A 26964-nucleotide genomic window follows, 5' to 3' on the forward strand; every position below is an offset into this window, starting at 1 on the left:
CCCCGCCCCAGCGGCGGTCCCTCCCCGTCCCGGAAGCGTTTCTAGGTGACGGCCGCCCTGGCCCGGCAGTATCACGGTGGGCGGCGGCTGTTGCGGCTGAGCGGGCACCGCTATGGAGCATATCCGCACTACCAAGGTACCCCCGCCTCGGCCTTCCTCTGCTAGGCCGGGTGGCGTGGCGTGGTGTGGCGCTTCGCGAAGGAAAGCGGCAGCCGGCACGGGAGGGGCGGCGTTGCCGGTGCTGCGCCGGTAACTGTGGGGCGGGGAGGGCCTGTTCGGTTCGGCGAGTCCCTGCCCTGCAGCTGTCAGCTGTGGGCGAGGACGTTGTTGTCCTTCTCCTCCTCCCATTCTGTAGCTGGTGCCTTGCCGTGAGGGGCTCTAGGGAGGTCCGTGCCGCTCGGCGTGTCCTCGGGCCCCGGTGGAGTCACCGGGGTGCCTGGCTCAGGTGCTGCCCCTGGGCCCGGCCGCCGCGGAGCTGTCGGCTGGGCCCCTCCGAGCCGAGGGCCTGGAAGGGGTAAAAGCTGCCGTGGGGAGCTCGGTGTGTGCTGCCTCGGTGGGGCCCCGCTCGAATGAGCCGTCTCTTTAATAAGGCGAAAGCGCTGAAAATTCTCTTGGTGTAACAGGGGTGGTGGGGTGGGGAGCAGAAGCGGTCAGCTGGGAGAGGGCGGCGTTGGGTGTCGTACTTGGAGAGCAGTTCCATGCGGCTTTTTTCTAGCTTTGAACTGAATCTGTTGTGAAAACAATATTTTCTTTTTTTTATTCCTTTTAAATGCTCTGGTGCGTGTTGTTAGGAATACAAGCTATCAGTATACGTGCAATGTGTTAGGCTATTAAAATTAGCTAAGCTGCAGTTGACACTGCAGAGTTCTGATTTTGTTTTTCTATTTTTATTTTGTTAATCTTTTCTCTATAATGAAGATGTAAAAAAAAAAAAGTTTTTCTGTAAATAATTTTAAAGTAAGTTTGTAAGTCACAGCTTTTACAGAATTACATTTCTAACAGTATTTTTCTCATCTTGCCCATCAGCCCTGACCATTAGGGCTGCTGAAAAGACTGCCCCTCGTTGGGTCCTGGAAACTGTCAAGCAGTTTATAGCCAATAATTATATAAAGAAACAGGCTTTTAATTTTTTTGAGTAATAGCTTATATAAATTTTATATAATATGTATAGCTAGTTGTATTTTTCATATATATTTGTAAGTGTATATGTGGAACAGGAAGAAGGTGTCTGGTAAAGCTACTGTTAGTGACGCTTTAGTTTACTGGATGGAATAATCTTGCACCAAGCTGACAGATTGCAGATAAGGTTTCTTTATCAGCCTATGTACTTATAAACCTGAAACTCCTTGTTTGGGAATTTAATATTGTATTGTTACAGTTAATAGGTAATTTCAAAATAAAAACTATACTAAACCCAAAGTCTCTTGATGATCCAGTAGCTGTTTAAGTTTCAAACCTGAAATTGAGACTAGAAAGGCTATGTACAGGTCATTGGCTTCTTTGCATCTGCAAGTGATTGTGTTTCTGCACGTTTTTGGGCCCCTGCTGGGGAACAAATACTTCATGTAGCAATATAACTGAAGAGAGAAGCTCTGAAATACCAGACTTACTACTTGAAGCAATTATTTTTATAATTCATACAAAAAAAAATTCATTCTAAAAATATGCTATTCCTAGCCATGAAACTGATAAGTTTTTGGTTATAACTGTGATGCTCGCTTAGCTTTTTGTAAGCTGTTGGTTTATTGAATATTCAGGTGGATTAAAAAACATATATGCTAGATGGTAATAATTATGAGTACTACAGTTATAGGAAGCAAGAAGACTAAAGTACAGCCTGCACTGTGGGCCTTAAGTTCACTGCATGTGTAGGTTCAAGTTGGATCTTATTGCAGCTGTTCTAAGATATCTACTGTTTCTAATCTGACAGCACTTTAGATTTTTTTAGATTTGTTCTATTAAAGGAATAGAGAAATAAGCTTGAAATAACAGTGCAGTCTTGCACAAATTAACTGCTGTGTAGGGAAGCTGTCATCTCTAGGAGAAGTGATGAAATAGGTTTTATTCCTCCTCAAACTTGTTTGCTGGAAATGTTGAAGCTAAAATTGCCTTAGAACTGTCAGCACAGTTTCCTGAAATAAAGTTTAGCTTTTTGTGAAATCAAACTATCCAATAGATTTATGATGAAGAAAGAAGTGAGGTTAACTTAAAAATCACTTCTATCTGAGAATATATACTCACATAGCAACAAATGATGAAACCCAGTTCACAATGTCATAAGTGGTTGTGATGGGGAAATTACAAATAAGAATATTGTGATTTTGCAATGACGCATTAGAACTAAACTGTCCTTAAAAATACTTTAAAGCAAAGCAGTAGAAAAGACTGGAATTTCTTCAGTCAAATCTGTTTGTATATTTAAAGTCAAATCTGTCTTAGTGAAAGTACTGATGAGTGTTCTACTAGAGATGGAGAGTTTTGGTTAGCTTAACTGCTAAATCCTAAGCTTATGTTTTTAAGCCTGAGACTTAAATGGGGAGGGGAAAACTCCTTTTAATTTCAGTGAATGTCAAACAAAGTTGTATTCTTGTATTGTTTTTGTCTTGGTGTAATTGTTCTAACTTAATCCTTCAGCTTTTTTAATGCAAGATTTCAGAGGTATAGTTTCAGCTTTCTCTTCTGTTCCAACTTGTCTCCTATACTGAAACATTTCTTTGCCTTTTTTTCTACCTTTAATCTGTAACTCCTAGTCCCGATAAACTGTTTGGTGACTCTTTCACTGTAAATAATCGATATTCTTGAGGTAGCTGAGCAAATTCTTACTGGTGTAAAAACTCACTGATTTGTTAGTGCTAGCTACAGTCAGAATATTGCTTCTGACTACTTACATGGTCTTTGTTTACAGATGTGCTAAAACTCAATAGCAGTCTTCAATCTCTTAATCTTGTGAACCTGTTCTCTTCAAAACTGATGACTGACTTGTTCTTCATAACTAAGGATTTGCCAAACTTTACAATTAAAAAGCAAAAAAATAAAAGCATTTATCTAGCTGAGTACCCATTAAAGCAGGCTTGGGTCAAGTTTAAACGAATCTATGGAGGGTGAATCTAAATTACATTTCAGTTGCCTTTAAGAAAACTACACGTAGAACTTCAAGTTCACTGATTTAAGAGGAAGCTGGAGCACTAACGCATGTCCTCATCTCACATAGCTATTCTCAAAGCTGTATTTCTGTCTTGTTACATGGAGGAGAATGGAACATCTCATGCCAGGATTTTGTGGGTTGTATTACTGGAACAAAACTGGAGCAGTTTCTGGGCACTTCTCAATTTGCTGGGGAGGTGCAGTGCCAGGTACCTGAGCAGCTGCTGCAGCAGAACTGCCCAGAATGGATTCTGTGTTTTGGCTGTGCTACATTGATTTGTGCCACTCTGAGCACTGGTATCTTGCTGGTTACAGCATAATGTACTGGTGCAGGTAACTTCCAATTTTTTTTTGTTTTCTAAACTGAAATCTGGAATATCGTAGTAGCACTTGGTTTTAGTACCTCCATTCTGTTTTGTATGCATTAAATTACTTTTTTAACTTTCAAACACAAAACTAGGCCGTGGTTCACGGTAAGAAATACCTGAAGTGAAAAGACAAATTTTTAGTATTTTATATGTGCTTTTAGTAAATTAAGTTTGTACATGTGAATTAAAACCAGCTTAACATCAGCACAGTAGATGTGGGCTTTCCTAGTTACCTCATCTGGGTGCTGGTCTTGCTGGTGTGGAAGTTCTTGGAGTTCTGCCAGGCATTTAATGGCAGTAGCAGCAAGCCTCAAGCATAAGAGCTTTAACTTGGCACTGATAAGACATGCTGCCAAGAAATAGAGGAATGCATGCAGATAAGCTATTCGCCACACTCCTTTCCTGTTGTTGCACGCAAAGAATCATGTAATGTTTGCTTCAAATAACTTCATGGGCTCCACAGTTTGCTGTATGAGCAGCAGATAAAAATGCAAGCTATCTAAAAATTGCTTTCTTTGAAATCTTTTTCCATAGCATTGAGATAATGGTGTTAATGTTATCCAGGAGGAGAAATCTGCCCTTGCAAGCCTTAAGCTTTAAATAGCTGTTTCTAATGCCAGCAGAGTCCTTGAATTTCTAGGAGATTGTTATAATTATTAGTATAATGTTTGCATTTCACTAGAATTTATTTTGACTAAGGCAAGGTTATGATGATCTAGACTTTTAAAGTTGGGGGTGATATAAAAGATGGTCGATGACTACAAGTGGAGTCAGGAGGACATAATCTTTATAGCTTTGAGTCTGCAAATGGCCAGTGAAGCATGTTGCTGAGATCAGCTGTTAATTCAGTGCTGGCATCTCAGTAACAGGAAATTGTTAGTGTGTGTTTGCATTACATTGGGGAGCAGTCTAAAAGCTTAGTAATTCATTGCTCTTAATTATTTTTTTAAAAACTTGATACCCTGGTCTCTTTTACTAGCAAATAACCATAGTAGTTATGTAAATGGAGGAAGTATTCTGATGAGCCTAGCCTTATGCCTTCATTATGCACTTTTGTATTGAAACAAGATATTTTAAGTAGTGAGTCTTTTCAAAGCTTATGTTACCACTAGTGTGTTCTTAATAGTTTGGCCTGAATGGTCTTGTGTGCTGTGTTATGCTTTCTACCACTTTCAAAATTATTGCACGAACTGACAAAGCTTTTTGTGAAGTTAGGATTATGTGTTCTGAAAAAAACCAAAAACTTTTTTCCCCCTACCTCTTTTTCTTACAGGTAGAACAAGTGAAATTACTAGATAGGTTCAGTGCAAGCCATAAGTCGCTGACAGGAACTCTATACCTTACGGCAACTCATCTGTTATTCATAGATTCAAGCCAGAGAGAAACATGGGTAAGGATAACAAATGCTTGTGGCTTAAAAGCATAGGTTCTTCAGATGTGTGTTTTCTTCCTGATCTAAGATTGAATTTGTTTACTAAAATGTTCATCTAAGTTATTCCCCATGCTCTCCTTGTTCATGGTATCATAATAAGTTAATGATTTGCAGATTGTACTCTTGCATGACACTACTGCAGCAGAAAGCAGGTAATGTTGAAAATATTGCTTCTCTTCAAGCTTCTGTAATTTCTTCTATAGCTTTCACTTGTATTCCTGAGTGAATGCGTGGTGGCTTTCTTTAAACAACTGATTTGCACTGCAATTCAGAGGCAGGAGTGGGAGACTAGCTAGTTTAAGCATCAGGTTTTAAATTTCTGCATTAGCTTGCCTTGTATTTAGATCCTGCCTAGGTTAATTGAGACAGCGAAATCCAAATACCTAGGCTTTGGTGAAATATTGACGATCCCATGCCCCTTTTTAGAGTGGTAAGCAGCTGTTTCTTCCCAAGTGTTCATCTCCAGAATAAAAGAATTCAGAAGGGGCTGCAGCTTCTTGGTGACCACTACCAATGTTATACAGTCAAAATTGGCAAGTATAGTAATTTCCATTAGTTTTTCTGCTCAGTGTCTTGGTGGCAGGCATGTGGACATCAAGTTCTGGCTTCTGCTGTAGTCCAGCTACCTGAGTTCAGTGCCTTAAGTCTATCATCCTCCAGGGTGAAACCTTGTTTCCCTGGGGGCTGTGGTTAATTTTTTCTCTGTAGGTCTATTTTTGTGGATTACCCTTAATCCTGTGTCCTGGTTATCTGACTAGACACCTCACAGTGCTTTCAAGAAAAGTTATTTTTCTGTGATTTATTCTTGGATACAATGTACAATTTTGTACAAAGCAAACTGTTGTCCTTTCATACAAAATGGGTTACTGGGGAGAACATGATTGGGAAGCATTATTTGCATCTCCCTGTGCACTATGTTAAAAGGTTTTATTTTGGGGGAATTGAACCTATACTCGGAGTATTGCATTTCTATGATAATGCAAGTAACAAGTATAATTGTGATGATGTCTCCAAGATATAGTCTCTTTGTAAATGCATATTTGACAGCATGGTTTTCAGATGCCTGTCTAATTCTGATCAATATTTAAGAGGAGATGATTGCTTCAGTGAGGTAATTGAAATGCTGTCAAGAACATCTTGTTCAGTTGAGATAATATATCTGTGGCTTTCTTCCCATGGTTAAACAGCTGTATTTTTCCTAAGTTTTGTGTAGATTTGCTGCACAGCTAAATCTATGGAGGACTCTTGTATATCCATACAGTCTTCTATTAAAGTGGTTGAAAGGCATTTAGCTGAGAGACTGTCATGTCTACATAACACAATGGGCAATACAGGAGATGCTTTTCTTGTCTCCTGTTCGTTCTGTAGATGTTAAATACTGGAATTCTAAAATCTTCAGCATCTTCTGTATCTCTTATACTTTGAGTTGCTTTCCCTGACTTGCTTTATTTTGCATGAAAATTCTGAAGTATGTTCCTGTAGATCATTTAGAAAAAAAATATCCTGTTTGGACCCTGTGTAACTAGACATATGCTTGTCAGTTAGCAATGTTATAGAAGAGGACTGAACAACTGCAGTGTAGTTTTACTTCTCACTTTTGCATTTAGAAGGATATTTGCTGTTCCTTACAAACGCTAGGTAACACCTCAAAATATGAGGGAAGAGAATAATTAAATTTTGTCATACTATGGTATCCTGACCAAAATACTAGTCTTGGGTTTTTTCTTCTAAATTTCTTTCTTTTTAACTAAGTGATTGACAAAATTAGTCAAAATCCATATTCAGCATCACTTCATGTATCTTATATCTGCTCTTGTAAACAGTATGCTGTTCTCATTTTTATCAGCGTGCTTATGCTGTGAGTTCTTCTATGCCGTAGATATTACATCATCACATTGCTGCAGTGGAAAAACTTCCCTTGACTACTTCTGGCTGCCCCCTTGTTATCCAGTGCAAGAACTTCAGGATAGTTCACTTTGTCGTTCCCAGAGAGAGAGATTGTCATGACATCTATAACTCTTTGCTTCAGCTGTCAAGAACAGGTAATACTTCTAACTGTAAAAGACTTTGCAGCATACACCCGGATAACAAGGTGGTGGTGGGGAAAAATCCATGGCTCTTATTTTTAAAAATGTGCGTTACGTAGAAGTCTCTTAAATGGATTTGGTATGTAAAAGAACTTTAATGATTAAGTATTAATTTGCATACAAATTCAGAAGGTATGTTGTCTGGCTTCTGTAGGTCACTGATGTTCACTAACAGAATGTGAGATTCCTGTATCTCTCTTTTTTGCATTTCTACTGTTACCCCTGAAATTGTGACACTAAGTATGTATAGTCTCTCTTAATTGGTGTGTTCCATAGACAAAATGCTGCTAAGCAAACACTAACTTGTTACTGATTTCATGCAGTTTCAAAAATAAAACTGAAGTTTTGATGCTAAAATAGCACTACCAATTCAGCTTTACAAAAGACTTCTGTCACCTAATATGGTCTTTTGCATTTTCTGCTTTGTATTTAGAACAATGTAAAATGTTATCTGTAATATGTGAATAGTGTATTAGGAAAAAACACAGAATATTTTGAAAGCTCTTTTGCTTTAAAGGAAGCTTTAAAACTTACTGCTTCTAAAGCTCAGTAGATGTAAATTTCTGTTCTTACCTCCCAAAACTTTGCTCTTTTAGGTTTTGTGAAGTCTTCTAATAATTCTGCCTCTTGTCTTGTTTAATTTTGTGACCTCTGCTTTGCCCTTACAGCTTTAGAATTGTCCCTGCTGAACTAGGTCAAACACTCAAGAAAGCTCTTGTAACCTACCTTTAACTAAATATCTATAATTGTGTCAGTTAACTGTATATAATTGGAGAATAAATATTTCAAGAGTGTCAAGTGTCTATTTAGTCTTGTTTCTGAGAATCTTGAAGCCTGAAACTTTCTCTGCAATTTGTGCAATTTCAAGACTTGCCAACTGTGCTACCTTTCTCCACTCAGACATTTTGGGGGACAGCTCATTACATAGTCTTACTCTTTGCCCTTTTTTAGCAAAATATGAAGAACTGTATGCCTTCTCCTATAATCCAAAACAAAATGAATCTGAGCAAGTCAAAGGTTGGCAGCTTATTGATCTAGCAGAAGAATATAAAAGAATGGGAGTGCCAAATGCTAACTGGCAGTTGTCCGATGCAAATCGTGATTATAAGGTAAGGATTGTAATGGAGACATGTTTTGCTCTGCATCTGTTTTCAGCTTTATCCTCTGACTCTATAGCCCTATAGAAAACAGTCTAATACTATGAAGTCACTTAGCTTGCAGCATAAGCAAAAACTTGCAGGTGGAGAGAGTTAACTCCTTAATCAGTGTGCTATTTCACAACTTTCTAATTGAAGTTTTTTTCCAAGGCCTCATTGAGAGAGTATGTGTGCATGGATGCACATGTTCTTTGGGATTGTTTCTAGAGTATACTTACCTGTTTGAAGACCAGCCCCAGCAATTCTGGTGCTCTGCAGCTTTATCTCTCTTCACTGAGAAGGATTCTACATTAGTATTTACAATGCTGGCTGTGGGAGACAGTGCTGTGGTGATTCCCAGATTAGATTTCATTTTACTTTGTAGTCTGCAAACACAAAAGTGAGGGAAATAATTTCAATATTTTATTTGAAACGCATTGTTAGTACTTTTAGTGAAGAGTCATATTCTTGAGGTGAATACTAGTATAGCAATACTTGGTTGTACAGCTTGGGTACCAATATATACTTATTTATCCATGGTTTGTCTCCTGAGCTATTTGTGTGTGTGTGTATATATATATATATATACACATATTGGCATTTATTCTTTGTCTCTTATTTCACCTAACATCTCTCAAATTGGATGTAATAACTAATATAGGCTTTGTACATTATACATAAAATTCTTTTTGTGTATGTGTGTCTTTCAGATTTGTGAAACCTATCCTAGAGAACTTTATGTTCCCAGAACTGCAAGCAAGCCCATAATTGTTGGTAGCTCCAAGTTCAGAAGCAAAGGAAGATTCCCAGTGTTGTCATATTATCATAAAAATAAAGAGGTATAGTGTGTCTTCCTCTTAATGCAAATGTGCTGAGAATTATTTCTCAACACTTGGCAGTAGTTTAGGGCAAGTAGGGAAGTAATTAGTGACGTGTATGAGAATGGTATAACTCATGACAACCTTAAATACAGCTGACAGTAGTGGTGTCTAACAGGATGCTGAATTAAGCTAAGCCAGTTTAAAAGAAATCCTTCAGTAATCAGTTGAATCTCTTAAAGCTTTCAGAAACTGACCTGAAGATAGCCTTTGTCAAGTGATCTGTCTTCCTTGATATATCAAGAATAAAATCTGTTAGGTCAAAATGGAGATTAAAAAAACCCACAAAAACCAAACAAAACCTCAACAAATCATTAAAAGATTAGAACTGGCTCTTTGAGGAATTTTTAAGGTAAAAAGAACTAGAGGATGATAAATAAGATTTTGCAGGGTTTGGTAGAGAGTGGTGTGAAGCAGCATCTGCCTGTCTAGGAGGTGTCCGTGAAGAGAGAGAAGGACTGTCACCTTGCTGAGTTGAAGAATTTATGAAGGATGAGTGCTAAGCTACTATATGCATTTGAACATAATTACTAGTTGAAAGATGCAACTGATACCTTCTGAAATACAGCAGATCATTGAAAATGACATGATGAAAATTACATCAGATGGTAACATATTGTATTTGCAATAATAAAATCATACTTGCAGTAGTAAACTCAACTATAATTCATTTCATACCAATTTCATGATTTCCTAAAGTATATCTTTTCCAGCCCATACTTTTGAATTTTCATACTTGGGGAAAGTCCATACGTAAACTGGTACCTTGCCCATGTAGATGAGCGTGAAAAAATGTTTTGATAAACCTTTAGATTTAAGTGGTAGATACTGTGTTTGAAGGTTTGCAAGTGATAAGCTTGAAAAGTTGGAACACCTAAACTTATTTGCAGTTTAGTGCTGTTGTCTGCTGAATGAAACAATTTGTTTCAGTGTCTCTTTAGTATTGTGCAAAGCATTTCAACTACAGGTATTAAACCAATGCTGACTTGTTCTTTGTTTTCTGTGGTAGGCTGCAATCTGCAGATGCAGTCAACCTCTCTCAGGTTTCAGTGCCAGGTGCCTGGAAGATGAACACATGTTGCAGGCCATCAGTAAAGCAAATCCTTCAAATCGCTATATGTATGTCATGGACACCAGGCCAAAGGTGTGTACTTCAGCTTCTACGGACTAGTCTATCTTCCTGAACATTAAAGTACAGGGATACAGTGTAATTCTGAAAGATTTGGAGTTAAATATGACTCCATTTTGGGCAAAAAAGCTCTTTAAATGTGAGGCTAGGCCTCTCTGTTCAGACTTCTAATTTCTTGCTTTCTTAAAGAAGTTGAACCCCTTTCAGGACTCAGCTAGAATTGACTGAATATGTTAGTGAACTTTTGGGGAGGTGCATTTAAAAAATATACTTAAAACATAGTTAAGAAGTGAATATTGAGTGGGATCTAAGTCATTGTAATGTTTGAAGTTAAATTAATAGTGAGCTGTGTTGGGGGTTTCTTTTAGACTGGGAGGGAGGACTGTGTGCTGTGTAAATGTATGAAAACTGCTGTTGCTGTCTTAGCTAGGAAGAAGTAGGCAAAATTCAGTTATAGCATTCTGAGTTCATACTTCATCACTGTCTAATTAAATTGAATTATGTTGGGGTTTTGACCTCTGTTGGAATGTGTGGGGTAACTTTCACTCTTTAGACCGTCTGCATTTAAATTGGTATTCATTTCACTCAAATCTCTGAACACAGGAGCTGGAAAACTTGGACCTAGTTTAAGGTTCCTTCCAACCCAAACCATTCTATGAAAACAAGGATGTAAAGTGAAAATCCTGCGCTGTAGGATCTGTACTTACTTTGGGCAGGGTTCAGCAGTAGGTCGGTCTGACAGACTGAAACCAAGCCAACTGTGGGTTTTTATAGTTCTAATTTTTATAGCTGCAGCAATTTATTAGCTGCTTACCCCCAAAACTGACACTTTCAGGATGCCTGGGAAGTGCATATATGTTAAGAACCCTTAAATGTATGGTTAAGTCTGGGTCTTGCTTTTTCCTTTTTAGGTTAATGGCTTTGTAGTGTCTTTGCTCAGAAATGTTTGGAAATAAGTAAAGGTTTGTTGGTGGGAATATGGAGGAGAGAATAGGAAATTAAATGCATTATTCACATGTCAGTTCTAAATATAGACTGCCTGTTCTTTATGCACCGTGCCTTTCTGACACTTGAATGCTTTCAAGTTGATTTGCCACAAACTGTTAATTTTAGAATCTGTTTATAGTATGTAGTCTTGTGTGTTTGAGTTTTTTCCCAGTGTATTCCATTGAAATTGCATGCCTTTCACTTTTTGAGATTTTTTTTTTGTCAAGCACTGGTTTTCAGTTGTGGGTTTTTTTGTTTGTTTTTGTTCTCTTAAGCTTAATGCAATGGCAAACAGAGCTGCTGGGAAGGGCTATGAAAATGAAGACAACTACTCTAACATTAGGTTCCAGTTTGTTGGCATTGAAAATATTCATGTAATGAGATCCAGCTTACAAAAACTTCTGGAAGGTATGTTCTAACTGTACTATAATAGTGTATATGAAAATAGGATAAATATTTTTCTGACGTTTTTAATAATAGCTTATACAAACTGTATTGATATTTGTATATTTTATCCCAGCTCTATGTTTGGTACCAATTTGTGAATTACCTTAAATTTTTACCTTTAAACTGTAAACCCAATGAATAGAATGATTTTTGAAGAAAATTAACTGAGTGGCACATAAATCTTGGGTGAACTTGATGAGTGTCAGTGGCTTGTTGAGAAGACTTCTGTGTGTTCCAAGTATACATGCATGTATACACACACGTGTAATATAAATACACAAAATAGGGTGTGTCTGTACATACATTTTCATATATAGAGTACTGATTTTTCAAGGAGCACTTAGTTCCACAGAATTCACAATAAGTGTAAGGCTTGTACAAAACTTGAGCTCTTTGGCCCGGTGAGTCACTTCTGTGCTTGTAGGTACATCTTAGAGTGTTTGTAGGGAAGTGGGTGGGGTAAAAGTGAACCATTTCACCGTACCACTGCCTGCCACCTGGTGATGAAAATGGACAGGCAGAAGTCTATTAAATAGTTCTGTTAATATTTTATTTAGGTAAACAGCTGGAAAAAAAGACACTTTGTGGAGTATTAATACTGAGATTAGAGTACAGTGGCAGAAGTCAGGCTTCTGCACCTGACAAACAATACATATACAAGTGCTTGCCTTCTAGAATTATGCAACTACTTCCAGTCATGGAGAAGCCTTACACTTGTATGGAAGCCTGTTTTGATGAAGACATTCTGGCTATACTGGTCAAGAAATCTTACAGGCTAGTGGTGTAGTCTTACTTCATTCTCATTAAGCCTGTATCTGCTGCTAACCTATTCTTCAGGCACTCTGTATGGAATGCTACTAAGCTTTGATAATATGTATTTTTGTGGTTGTTGTTGAAGGGAAAAATGAGCAGCTGGAACCTGAACTTCAATTTTAAATGTGAGATAATCCTGATTTCTTTTGCTAATATCTTCAGTTCCAGAAAACTAGCTAATAAATCTTGATTTCTTTTTGAGGCCTGCTCCTATGGAATAATGTCTGATGCAGAAGTGTGTGTGTCACACAGTTAAACTTTAAACTTTCCCTTCAGAAGGGAATTGCATTTTTCCAGAAAAACATGAAATAAACATATTTGCGGGTAGGAGAGTTCCCTAAAATTTAGGGAGGTATGCAATAACACTTCAGACTCCTGTAGAAATGTGCCATCAGTGGTTGATCAGGAAAAAAATGCTATAAAAATGGTTTATAGCTTAAAATGAAGAAAATGCCATTAACTTCTGTCTATCAGCTTCCCCTGGATGTGCCGAACTGAATGTTCTCAAATCAGAAATGTGATACCAATGACCCTATTCTTTCAAGAGTCATTGTAACTGGGACTGTCCTCAGTTTTATTTATAACGAACAACTGCTGTTCGTTCTTCAGCATGCATCCTGCTCCTAAGTTCTGTGTCTATCTGCCTGATTTCCTTCAGAATCTAATGATTCTGTTTGCAAGCAGAAGGTAAGACATAGTCCCATTGCAAAAGGATGTTGGGAAGGATTACACCATGGACCGTGCTGGGGGGATTTACAGTCTATTCTTCATCTGATTCAGCTGCTTTAAATATCTTGTATGCAGTGAAACAAAACTCTTCTAAAATAATTTTCTTCAGTGTGGATGTGATGACTGTGCTCCCCTGATGGGCGGACTGCCCATCTATACAACACTAATGGAAGAATCTTCACATAGACTAAACTTGTGGCTGTGGTATTAAATATAAACTCCAGTTTTTATATATTCAAAAACATAGTATTACATATCAGAAAAGATTGAATTCTGATAAGCAAAAAGATTGTGTGTATGTCAAGTAACAGTATTTCTGCAGGAAATATTTGAGGAGGAGGCTCAATAATAGTCACTGTGGTCTGCTGTGCATATTTTGATGACAGAAGTGTGTTAACTAAGGATTTTTTTTGTGGGTTATGTGGAGTGTATATGGGCAATGGGATTCTTTATTTTTCTTTGTTTATTTGTTAAACCACCTCCACCCCCAACTTACTGTGCTTCAGCCTGCAGGTTCTAGTCACCTCTTGAACTGCTGCCTGAGGCATTGCTAGTAGTGTGGATAAGGACAATCAAGCAATGGAACACTGAGGTTTTGAGGCTCACATGCATGCAGCACATACGGATCCCTTCATAAAAATGTATAGCCAAAACTATCTTGAATGATAGTTTTTTGTGAAGTAGCTAAACATTTTAGTGGTACCATAAATCATCTTTGACCCTTTTAGGGACCATAAGGGACTAGAAATTATTTTTTTAGCATATAAGTGTCAAAACAGTGTCAATGCAATTTCTTTATTTCATCATTAAGTAGTATAAAAATGTCTGTCTCAATTCACAGAAATGGAAAGTAATTCTTTGGGCTCAACACATGTGTTCCTATCTCTGCCTCAGTTTGTAAAAAAAAATACAGAAATCTAACTAGAAGGGGGAAATACCAATGGTGAAATATTTCTACCAACCTGAAAATTCTGATCAAAAGCAGATTTTGACAGCAGTAGCTGACTGAAAACAACCGAAGGGCTGGAAGCCTCTTTATTTTCTAGCTGAAAGTTTGTGATTTAAACTGTAAGCTACAGAATATAGGGGTGAGCAGCCATGAATAGTGCTTCTAGACATTCTCATCTGTCCAATCCCTTCCCTGCAGATGTCTGACTTTCCAGTTATTAGAGTATTTAGTTTCTTTCCTTTACCATAGAGTGGTGGACCTGTTTGTGCACTATTGTGATTGAACAGGTGTATGGAACCAGTGGTGTGAAGAGAGTATGAGCTAGCTGGAGGGATCAAGTAGTTCTCAGCTGACTTCTTCCATGTGCTAGAGCTTTTGGAAGCAGAACTCTTGACTAACAATGCTATCTCTTTCAAAGAGCATGGAAAGCTAGTGTAGCTTTTGCTGCTTTTACTGATATTTACAGACTAACCTTTAAACTTAGGTCTTGTATCCAGTGGTTTCTTGATGTTTTGTTACCTCATTGTGCTATGGTTTGCTAGGTAGTTTTGTAGATGACAAAGTTCTATGGGCTTTAGAAAAGATTCTCTGATACTTATTTGGAAGCCTGTCTTTGTTACAGCATTCAGCTGCAACTGGCACTATGACCCCTTCTGAGCAGTGGGGAGTATACCAAAACTTGTATGGCTGAAAGCTGAGAAACATGTAGTGCAGACACAGAAAAGCTCCTTAAGGCAGTGGTTTAAGAGTTTATAGCCTTCGTTACATCAGGGGACTTGACTGAACATGAAATTGTGTCACAGAATGACTTGGAGAATTTTGTTCTCTACTTTTCCTACTGACTCACTTCCTCCCATAGTCAGAGATAAAGATTATTTTGCAGCTGCTGTATTAGTATCCCCACTGATAGTTTTCAGCTGCAGAGCCTTTTTATTTTCATTTAGGGCCCACTAGCTTAGAATTATAGAATTGTTTTGGTTGGAAAATACCTTGAAGATCAAGTCCAACCATTAAGAAAGTAGGCTTCTGCTTGTGGCAGGGGTAGGTATTTCTGTAAACAGCAACCCTGGGTATCTTTTAAAATCACCCATAGCCGAAGCTGTATTAGCCAGCAAATATTTCATTTCTTGTTGCCAGAAGCTTGTGATGTTTGGACAGTAAAGTAACTGTGCGAATTGCTACTCAAAATCATACAAGAACCAGGTTACCTGTCTCACTTGTGAATGTGAGTGGGAAGCTTTCAACCTACCTCTACACCTCTCGCTGCTACGCTGCAAGGCATCTTTCCTTTAACTTGAGTTCTTCCCTGCCCTCTCAATCAGCATTATTGTTACAGGATCAAAGTATACTAGGGAAGAATGGTAGAGATCAATCAGAGTTGGAGTATGTCAAGTCTGGAGGTAGACAAAATCCTGATAGTTTTCAGTTCATCACTGTGTCCTTGTACTGCACTTTATTCTCCTAAGCAGAGTGGAGAAGGTGATATAACTCTGGCAGTCTGTGTATATTGTCTGGATGCAGCTACTTCCTACTAGTAGTTGAAATTTTTAATTATTTCTGGTAAGCTTTTGGCATTTGCTTTGCCTTTCGTGGTAAGGCTGCCTATTGGGGATAACCAGTGTATTTACTTCAAATGTTACTTTGTCAAAAAGGCACAAAGATCTTACTCCTATCATTCATGGTTACTGTAGTTCTACAGAGTTGAATTCTGGATGGAGAACGTTTTGTAGTGCTCTTCTCTTAACCATTTGGAGTAGTGGTTTCCTGGAAGTTTTCTAATTAACTTACAACATAGGGTAGTGGAAACAATATACAATTATTCTTCTTTCTCCATTGCAGGATGTAGGTAGCTACAACTGCTTAAGGCTTTCTAACTCTTGGTTTCTTTCAGTCAGTGGCACAAAGGGTTTGTCTGTCAATGACTTTTTGTCTGGTTTGGAGAATTCTGGATGGCTGCGTCACATCAAAGCTGTGTTGGATGCTGCTGTCTTCCTTGTCAAGGTAACTTCTTTATTTGATGGGAAGCTGACTTGCTACAGGCAAAATTAATCTTAATATTATGTAATGTGTAAAATTCTGCAATTGACCTTTTTGGAGGTAGATACTTAGTATACACTGATACATCTGATATACTGTTTTAAGTACTGCATGTTTCTTTATGATTGGAGATGTTAAATATGCCAGCTAATGTTTTGAGATATTTTTTGGTGCTGTTTGGTCACCTTATTGGGAGATGAAGGATTCTTATGCTCCCTGGCTCTTTTAAGTATTTATGAAAGCTGTAACTAGTTTGGAGGTGGATGGAACAAACTATTACTTCAGGTACCCTGAAAAACAGAATTCCTGGGACACTAATGGCAGAGAAGACAAACTAGCTATGCTGACTTCATTTGGCAAGGAAATGGGACTCTCCAAAGAATTCAGAGGAACAGTTGCCTTTGCCAGACGCACATGAAGCCAAAGGGCTTCACCTTTGGGGGACTAGGTGAAGGAAGAAAAATAGATTTTTGTTTACTAGGTGAAATAACAAGAAGTTTAAAGTGGATGATTCTGCTAAAGACGACCCTCAAATATCTGGGCTAATGAGATTTGAATTCTTATCTGAAGCTAATAAGCATTTCCTAGTCCTTTAACTTGTGTAGTATAATGACAAACAAGTGACCAGCAGGTTGAGGAAGGTGATTCTGTTCTCCTGAGACCCCACCTGGAGTACTGCGTCCAGCTCTGGGGTCCTCAGCATAAGGACATGGAGCTGTTGGAGCGAGTCCAGAGGAGGGCCATGAAGATGATCAGAGGGCTGGAGCACCTCTCCTATGAAGACAGGCCGAGAGAGTTGGGTTGTTCAGCCTGGAGAAGGCTCTGGGGAGACCTTAGAGCAGTCTTCCAGTACCTGAAGGGGCCTACAGGAAAGCTGGAGAGAGACTGTTTACAAGGGCATGGAGTGACAGGACAAGGGGGAATGGCCTTAAGCTGGAAGAGGGTAGATTTAGGTTAGGTGTTACAAAGAAATTCTTCCCTGTGAGGGTGGTGAGGCAGTGGAACAGGTTGCCCAGAGAAGCTGTGGATGCCCCATCCCTGGAAGTGTTCAAGGCCAGGTTGGATGGGGCTTTGGGCACCGTGGTCTAGTGGAGGGTGTCCCTGCCCATGGCAGGGGGGTTGGAACTGGATGATCTTTGAGGTCCCTTCCAACTCAAACCATTCTATGATTCTATGAAGTGGGTATCTTTAATGATATGTTTGTGTTGTTTTGGCTTTTTTTAACCTGTTTGGTCTGTAATGTGTAGTCTACTTCTTTCTTGGTATGCATTGCAAGGAGTTTTTATTAGTTTTATAAGGAGTAGAAAGAGAACTGGAAACTACTGTAGATGTTCTTATCTTGTGCGAAGTCGTGGAATTTCTTTTCTTTATAAGGAATTTTCTATACTTCCATGGAGAGGAATTTCTAGCTTTCTAATACTATAAGGAAAGGATTTGATACTAAACATTTTTCTAGCTTTAAGTAAAATGGTCTATGCTGTGAGTTTTGGATGAATGTAGCTTTTGTATTTGCTAAACTTTGACTTCTGTCTAGAATAGAACATTCTCTAAGAAACAACTGTGTTTTGCAGGCAATAGCGGTTGAGAGCGCGAGTGTATTAGTGCACTGCTCAGATGGCTGGGATAGGACTTCCCAAGTTTGTTCTCTTGGAGCTCTCTTACTAGATTCCTATTATAGAACAATCAAAGGATTCATGGTAAGCAAGCTGTTTTATTGAGTTATTCCTTGGTAAATAAAGGATGTGAAATGTTTGAGTGTGAAAAGGAGCAGTATAAACATATAGATGCTCCTTTTGTAGTTACACAAAATAAGATTTGCAGTATACAAACAAATTTTTCTTTTAGAAATACTTTGCTACTGGGAAGAACCATTTATTTAAAATCTAAAAAACTGAACTACAAATAGCAGATTGCTTTGGCCACCCTGCAGAAATGTTGCAGTGATTGCCTTCTGAATCCAAAAAAGCCCCTTATCTATGACACATAAGGATTCCAAAGTGCTTATGTGAGATAGATGTACTAAATTATAGCAGCTCTGTGCTGTTATCAATTGTCTCAAAATCAATATTACTAAAATCTAAAAACTCCCTTAGTGACAGAGACTTGAAGATATTTTAGCAGTCTAAATTTCTTCCTCTTTCTATAGTAAGAGGAATTTCAATATGATTATTCCAAGTTTTAGAGTTGGAAAATCAACAGTGTTCTGCAGTGGCAATACACAGTGTTACGGGAACTCCTAAAAGGTAGTACATAAAACTAGTTCCATGTATTGATTAGAACTACCACAAATATTACAAGCAACAAAAGTGAAGTTGAGGAGGAATTAGAAGAGGATTTGTTTCTTGTAAATAGTGAGAATATGTGGAATCTTTAGGGAAGTAATTTAATCTCTTGGTTTTTAGTCATCACTGTCAATTAGACTTCTGGGAAAACTTCTGCAATGGGCAGGCAGTCCTGTGTTCCTTTTGATTCCTGATACTGTGACTGAAGTGATAAAAAAGCTAGTGTTGATAATAAACTTATTGCTATAAAAAGTTACAAAAATTGTATTGTGTAGCTTTACATAAATTATGACAGCAGGAATGCAATACTAAAACTTTTCCTATACTTTGCATTTTTTTGCTAGTTGGTTTATAACCTGCTTGTGAAGTCAAGCAACATTAGTATGCTTAAAGCGAGCCTGGTTTAACAGCAGTTATGTGATTGTCAACTTGCTAAACTTTTTTACTAGTTTGAGAAATGTGCTTTGAGAATCTCTTGTGAAAGAGTTCTAAGGAAATAAAGGAACTACAAAGTGACAAATAGTTACTCCTACTGTAGTTTGACTCAAATGTAAAATACAATATATTGATTACCTGTGGGGTTAATACTGTAGATGTAAGATTGAGTAACACTTTATATGAGATCTTGTTGGTTTTTTACCCTCTAGGTCTTGATAGAGAAAGACTGGATCTCTTTTGGGCACAAGTTCTCTGACAGGTAGTTACCTCTTCCAATACAGTAAAACGCATGCAGTGAACTGAACTAAATATTCTTAAAAACAAAAGACAACTTGTGGATGTTAAACTACTGCAGTGTTCCTAGAAATTTTGCAGTGAATAAGCTATTTTCAGTAGACAGTGCACTTTGTATATTGCTATTTATTCAAATACCTATTGGATAATTGATTTATATTATGGACATAAATTTCTAGTGCTACTGGTGCCTCACTCTCAGATGTTGATGACTACAGCTAGGTCTGCATGTATGCACAGATAGCTTTTGGTTTTGCACTATCTCAGCTATTTAGGCAACATAAAACACTTAGTTTTGATATCTTTATCATTAAAAGTAAACATTAAAAATGGGTTTACATTTAAGTCATACATACCTTTAGAAGTCCTGTATGCTCAGAGTTCTGTTTTTCCCTTGATCTGCCTATCATCAGCTATGACAATAGTCTTGCTGCTATTTACTGCTTAAATGTGCTTTTAGCTGGTACATGCCAAATGTTGACTATGGAAGTAATTGATACAAAGGAACTTAACTGTCTTATGTTGCTCTTCTGTACTGAACACAGATGTGTGATTACTTACAAGTCAGAAAAATAGGTTAAATATAGACTTATTTCTATTAAAAAAATCACCCTAGTTCTCAAAAATAGGTGTTTAATCTCCAAAGCAAAGCTAGTGTCAAATTAATGTGCTGTCACTTAAAAACAAGTGCTACTAAGACTCTTCTTGATTTCTAACTTAAACCGTTTCAATCTATTTATGGAATCTTTTTCAGGTGTTGTCAGTTGGATGGTGATCCAAAAGAGATCTCACCAGTGTTCACCCAGTTTTTAGAAAGCGTGTGGAACCTGACCGAGCAGTTTCCACAAGCCTTTGAGTACAATGAAGCTTTCCTCCTTCAAATCCATGAACACGTCCATTCGTGCCAGTTTGGTAACTTCCTTGGAAACTGCCAAAAAGAGCGAGAAGAACTAAAGTAAGTAGATACTGTAATGTCTTTTGTTTATTCTGGCAGACTAAGGACTCCTGTGAGTCATCTTCATTTTAGGCTCTGAATAGAAATAGACACAGGATTGGTAGTACTGAAAATGATGTTGAGCTGCATCAGGGATCATCAGTGCTTCCCATGCTTTTGGACACTGAAGGCAGTCTTTCTAATTCTAGGAGAAAATCCCATGCTCACTTTTTATAGGGAAAGTTAAAACTTCTTTATCCTTATTTTTTTTTCTTTCCTAAAAATAGGTAAGCTTAAGTTTGGGGCACAGAATGAAGTGATACTTCCAATCTATTTTTAGGTAACCTTAAAATTCCTGCCTGCTCAATGCTAATTACTGTCAGTTAGTATTAATAGGATGTCTCCTAATGTTTTCAGTTGGAAAACTTCTGTGAAGTTTTCATCAATTCATCTGTGCTCAAACAGTACTTTAAAAGCATTTATTGCAACCAGGCAAAACTTGCATGGCATAAGAACTACTACTTCTAAACCTGACAGTTCTCCCAACATTAGCATATGACAGGAAGAAGTTGATTTTACTAAGAGTTTTAATTCAAGATTTGTAAGTAATTCTGGTAACTTTTTAAAAAGTTAGATTTTTATTATGCTGAGTTGAACAGTTTCTGGTTTTTGCTTGCAGTCAGTGTCTTGACCTTGATTTCTTCTTGCTTTAAGATTAAAAGAGAAGACCTATTCCTTGTGGCCATTTCTTCTGGGTGAACGAAAGAAATATCAGAATCCTCTGTATAATCCAGACTTTTCTCCAGAACTAACTCTTTTGGAGCCTAACACAGTATCATTCAATTTTAAGTAAGTTCAAATTATGTACAGTATCTCTTCTTCAGTTTTGTCTTTGTGTAGTTAAAGCTGTCTGCTTTATACAGGTTTTGGAGAAATATGTACCATCAGTTTGATCGAAGTATGCATCCCAGGCAGTCTGTGTCCAATCTTATTATGAACATGAGTGAACAAAATAAACAACTGGAGGAAGACATTAAAGAACTGGAAGCTGTAAGTATTACAAAATGTGGGTGTACTTGTGACTTGTTCTTCAAATTCACATTTATAGTCTGTAACAATACTACTAACTTTCACATGAGTGTCACTGCTGTATGGCCTAGCACTTAATCTATGTAATGTCGACTTTGACTTTCACTGTATGTTTCTATGCTGAATGTCGGACTATGTTGCCAATGTTTTGCTCTTAGGCACAATTTATTTTGCTTTACTGATGAACTGTATTATGTAAAAGTGCTCCTACTATCAAAGCATTACTGAAGGTGGCTTAATGTAGGTTAAATTTATGTGAAACTTATCTTTAGATAATAAGGTAACCATCATAGCTACAGCTGTGTTCCTAAACCAAGGAGACTGAAAATGTTTTATTTCCATTATAGCTATTAAAATGGAAGCAGTAAGTACTGTCCTTTTAATTTCATATGCAGGTGCATGCTGTTGTAAGTCACCGTAATTATGGGGCGTATACATTGTAATGCTTATTTGAAAACAGGGCTAAATCCAGAGATCGGATTTCTATAAATGATTTCTACTCAGTACTACAGTAAACAGCCAGGAAAGGCTGAACAGTGTCTCTCACTTTATTCTGCTATGACTTAATCAGTGGCTTCTAATTGATACTTCATTTTAGTCAGTTAAGGTGCTGAAACTTCAGAATAAAACCTTTTAAGAAATGAGAGTTTTCTAATTATCGGTTTTTCCTTCTTTGTGTGGCTAGAAATAGTAACACAACTCCTGTATGTTATGTTGGGGAGGAAGTGGGAAGCACAACTTTTCTAGGAGGAAAGATTTTATTAAACTGATCCTACTGTAATGTAATGAATGCAGGTCACTTTAAACTGTTTCTTAATTGTATATTTAAAAGTTTTTATACAACTGAAGCATCAAGATGAAAACTCAGGATGAAGCAAGCTGAAGAATAAGCAAGATAGAAAGTGACATCTCAGTTTTGAATTTTCTAGAACCTTGTTTCAAGGTGTTAACTTCACCTGAGCCCACGTTTCTCACTTGAGTGATAGAGATGTAGTTGTTTGAAATCTTGATAGTAAACTTTCCTACTGCTGCGTCTATCTTCAAAAAGTTGGTGTCAAGAGACACCAAAGTCTTCTAGGCTCAGTCTCAGCTCTAGTAGAGCACAAACATCAACAAAAAAAGAAAAATTCAATTCAGTTAACTAGTTCAAGCTCCCAGTTAGTGGGTGAGATTATTTGAATTTAAAAACAACCCAGCCCTTAATCCAAATCTCTCTTCTCTTGCTCAGTGCTTGCAGCATAGGTCCTTTCCTCCAGACCTGCTTTCTAGTTGACATCTTCTAGTGTATTCCTGCATTCAAACGATCCGTATTGACGTCCTTCAGATCTAAAGGAAAAGTCTTTTAGAAGGCTTGTAGGAAGGGCATAAGGGCTTAGCCATGAAACTACTCTTTCTCTTTAAGATGCTCATGATCTACTGCAAGCTCCCTACTTGCTAATAGTACCAAAGCCTGTCTTCCTCTGACTGTACTCCAGAAAGTATTCTCATCTTGATAGCCACCAAACAAGGGGCAAGCCTGGAAGAACCTCTCCTTCTCTATGGACATGGACAGGCAACCTTTCTGCCTTCTGCTCAGCTGTGAATCTTAAGCATATAGTGCTTGTAGCATCTGCTGTAAACTGTGGGGGAAAATGTCTTACCTAATGGCCTAACATTTAATAATACTGTTGCACACCTAACCGAGGGTATGCAATACAAGGGTTCTGCAGACACTGAGATAGCCAGCTAAAGTGGATTCACTTCCTTTCAAAGCAGAATATTATCAGCAAAGCAGCCATGCTCACTGTTAGTAACTGTTCTCTATATTTCAGAAAATAAAGCGGAGAAATGGGCAGTCAGGTGCAGTCCTTGTGAAGGAACATCAGCAGTCTGCTCATCCTGCACCCGTGGCACTGAAGACCCCTCCGTGCTTCAAGGAGCAGCCACTGATCCCTGTGAACGATGCTGTAAGAACTATAGAGGGCAGCAACACAGCAGACAATCGCTACAGTGAATTGGTGGCAGAGTTCTCGAAAGCTGAGCCTGCTGTTGTCAGCTTGGAGTACGGAGTGGCCAGGATGACCTGCTAATTAAAATCCGGCACTGTGCTCCTCTTCTTCTAGACTGATTGAATTAAGAGATGGATTATTTTGAGGATGGATTTGTGCTGCATGACCAAAACACGATTTGTATATTGGCAAGTTTTGTTAATGTAGACTAGAACAGCATGCTAGTTGTCAAGTGTTTGCTGTTCTTTTAAGAAAAAAAGCGTAGCTGTGTTTTAAAAGAAATGGGGGTATTTGGTAAGTAGTGACTAAAAATCAAGGAATGGTATGTCTTTGGACTTAAGTCAGTTTGCACTAAATTGATTACAACAGTAATACTACTTTATTCAGTATAGGAAAACACAGGTGGTCTTTCACAGATTGATTTTATTTGGGCAAGAAAACTTGAACTTTCTATTTTAGGAACTGAAGCTACATGTATATATCGCATATGATATGAATATGTATACTGTTGTTTAATGTCACCCAGTACTAACTTTCAATGTATTAAGTGCCATGGAAAAGTATGATATATTTCAAATCATAAATAGTTGGCCTTAAACCTGTCAGATACTGTCAATGATACTGTCCTTTATTGGAGTCTACCTGACTCTGTTTACATTGTATTTCCTCAAATTGTTACTTCTTTAAAACAGGACTGAATATAACGAAGCATGCCTAAGCTGGCACAGCCTTTCAGCAAATAGCTATAGGAATGTTAACTTATCACCGAAGACTGTTTCTTCCAGTTCCTCTATGGTTTAAAATGTAATAGATTGGCTGATTTTTCTTCTCTGGCAGCTCAGTAGACTGAGCATCATTGAAGCTACAGGTTGTGTCTGACCTTCAATGTTTTGATTTGTGGCAAGGTATTTAAGTGCAGAGTAAGAAGAGTAAAACATGTTGTGTAAGAAAACAAAACTTAGCCAGTAACTAACTTGTCATATCTATACAGATTGTTTACTATGTGCTATACAGTTGTTCAAGTTCCAAGAATGGAAGCAGAAGTTTTAGAAGCATAGTCTACTGACATTTGTCCTCAAGTACAGAAGTCATTCAGATGTCTGAAGCTCATGAGAAACTGAGTGCGTCCTAAATCTTTCATTAGAAGAAAACTTTAGTTTTTTGTGAAATCCCCTTCTCATCTTGTAAAAAAAAAAAAAAAAAAACAAAAAAAAAACCCAAACAAAAAAAAACTTGTCCAACCTGTGTGTATTTTAAGTAATTTCAGTATAGTCTGGAGATTTTTATGTAGTTGGAGAGAGGACAAAAACTTCTTCTAGCAGGATGCAGTAAAGATCATGGGAGATAAAAAAAAAAAAAAAGAGGGGGAAACTTAGAGTGTGTAAGCTTAACTTGTAACCTTCTAGTCAGGGAAAAGGTTTTTGCTGAAGTTTGTCTCACGATGGATTTTCTGAGGAGATGACAGAATAGGGAAGAAAAATGCCGGTGCCCAGTTCTGAAATAGAGGTATAAATTAGAATTGTGGGTATTAAGATCTGTAGGTATGATGTTAGATTAATACTACTGACCTTTTATCTCTGGATTTAGATCACTTTTGGCTACAAGTGAAAATTAGTCTGTTCTCATCCTAATCCTTGAAGTCTGGTTTATTAAAATTAGTGGTGTGCCACACACAATTTGACACAAATGGCAGCATTTCCCTCTGCACCATATTGGATCCAGGACACTCTTAACAAGGCTGGTATAGGTCATGATCAAGTTGCACTTGTGAAACTGTCTGGGAGAAATTAACTGTGACTCCTGTATTTATCAATTCACCTGTTTCACTAATTTGTTTTTTAAAAGCCTATAAGTGTAAATAAAGGTTCATAAGTATTTCTATTCCCAAAGATATGAGCATAGTGTCATCTTTAAAATACATTATCCAGTCACTTAAACACGTTTCAAAATTTTCCACTACAGGTTTTGATAGTCTCATGTTTGCACAGTGGTGCCTTAACAGGGTTGCAGCAAGAAAGGTTTTTGTGCCTTGTCATTTGTCTCACCTTCTGTATCAACTTGGTCCTGTGGTTTTCCTTTGGAGAAACATCTTGTATATTAAGCTTGTGTTGTATCACAGTAGTGACAAATTTCACTGACAATATAGGCAAGTGTTATCAATTTGTACTTGTTTTAATATTTAGCTGCTCTGGTGTGCTATGTACACTTCATATTTATTGTTTAGAGTTTATAGACTTAAAAGATTATATTAAGCTTTTTTGCAAATATTGTTGTATGTCGTTTTTACTTTACTGACTATCTGAGTACCCCTGTATACAAGGCTTTTGAAGAGAAGATCTGTTCCTCTTCAGTACTGTTAAAGTGAGTTTATTTCAGTCTTCAGGCCCCTTTTATTGGCAGAGTTCGCTTCTTAGCAAAAGGAATTGGGATGCCTTTTTATTTTGAATAAAGGTAGGCATGTTAGGTCAGCTTTAAAATGCCATAAAACTATCTGCTCAAGCACAGAACCTGTTTCTTCATCAAAGAATACAATACTTCCTGATCTGAAGTAAATATTTTATCCAGTTAATATGTGAATAGAGTTTTATAAGGCTGTTTAGTAGAACAGCCTTCTTATAAAGTCCACATAGCTCTGCCAACTCAGCCCCCAGGGTCACCAGCGAGCAAAGTTCCTGCAGAGAGGCAGCTGTCTGTTCTCATTTGCTGTTTAGGCTTAAGCCAAAACTACCTAAAGCACATGGGACCTGTGGTGAAGTAAATAGATGGTAGCAAAATGAGCTCCAACAGAAAGCTTGGCAGGATGGCCAGGACTTGGCACAGTGGGGCTGTTCTGTGCCCTTCAAGAAGGGCTTAAAGAAAAGTCAAGCAAGTTGACTAAAAACCTGTGGCAGAAGCCTGCTGGGAGCAGAATTCTTATTTCAGTGGATGAGCTCTTCATAGTGAACATACTGTATCAAGAGCAGTTTCAATACTGAAAGATGCCTGGTACAGCTCAAAATAATGCACAGAACTTTCAAGCTGTGGCATTAATGTGTAGTTGGTGCACTTGCCAGTTGCTTGGGAATATAACGTCCCAGATAGAAAGTTGCTATAGTTGATTCTGCTCCATTGATTGCAAGATTTTGGCATCTGTCAATTCTGTGCTTCATCTTGAGAAGGTCTGGTAAAGTCTTTGGGTTTCTGTTTTGTGCTGTGCTTGATCTTTTTTCCAATCTAAATGCTAGAAAAGAAATAATTCCTTTTAATTAACCAAGCTTATAGTCTCACCTGGGCAACTAAAACCGATTTTCACTTTGTACTTCAGGCAATTTAAAATATTTATTTCACTAGTACTGAAAGAGTTGGGCTTATTTTTGGGAGGCTTGCTATTGTCATAATGTATTCCTCAAAACAAGTTTAAATATCCAACTGTTCTGTTTTGTAGGATGACTGCCAAATCAACAGACTAAGAAATTAATTAAGCAACACTGAACTGAGCCTGTGCATTTTCCACACATGTCCAATTACTAGTGACCTAAATCTAGGGCAAAACCCTGAAGTCTGGAGAGTCCGTTTAGAGAACTGGAACAGCAGTCCTTCCATAAAACCGCACATCCCTGTGTGGAACAAATGCCCTAATATAATGCTTTTTTAGAGGGAAAGCTATCACAAATCAAGCTGTGACAGGTTTGATCTCTCTTCCTCAGGATAAGCACAGTGGAGAACGCTGTGCTGGGAAAGGTGATGTGTTCTTCCTCTGTAGCTGCTGTCTTCCTAAGGCTTTTTGATAGTCACACATCAGCAAATCTCAGAACTTACTGCTC

General features: G+C 37.9%; 1 protein-coding gene across 1 annotated transcript; it reads left to right on the forward strand.

The window, feature by feature from the left end:
- Window positions 1-26: 26 nt before the first annotated feature.
- On the forward strand, window positions 27-25426 carry MTMR6 (myotubularin related protein 6). The gene is made up of 14 exons (XM_054829159.1): window positions 27-136; window positions 4786-4902; window positions 6824-6986; window positions 7983-8140; window positions 8878-9006; window positions 10055-10189; window positions 11437-11569; window positions 15991-16100; window positions 17708-17833; window positions 19066-19115; window positions 19905-20105; window positions 20799-20933; window positions 21008-21134; window positions 22985-25426. Exons 1-14 carry the CDS (start codon window positions 113-115, stop codon window positions 23240-23242), a joined length of 1866 nt encoding a protein of 621 aa, XP_054685134.1. The 5' UTR covers window positions 27-112; the 3' UTR covers window positions 23243-25426.
- The last annotated feature ends 1538 nt before the right edge of the window (window positions 25427-26964 follow it).

Source organism: Grus americana, chromosome 1, assembly GCF_028858705.1.
Source record: "Grus americana isolate bGruAme1 chromosome 1, bGruAme1.mat, whole genome shotgun sequence".
NCBI classification, from domain to species: Eukaryota; Metazoa; Chordata; class Aves; order Gruiformes; family Gruidae; genus Grus; species Grus americana.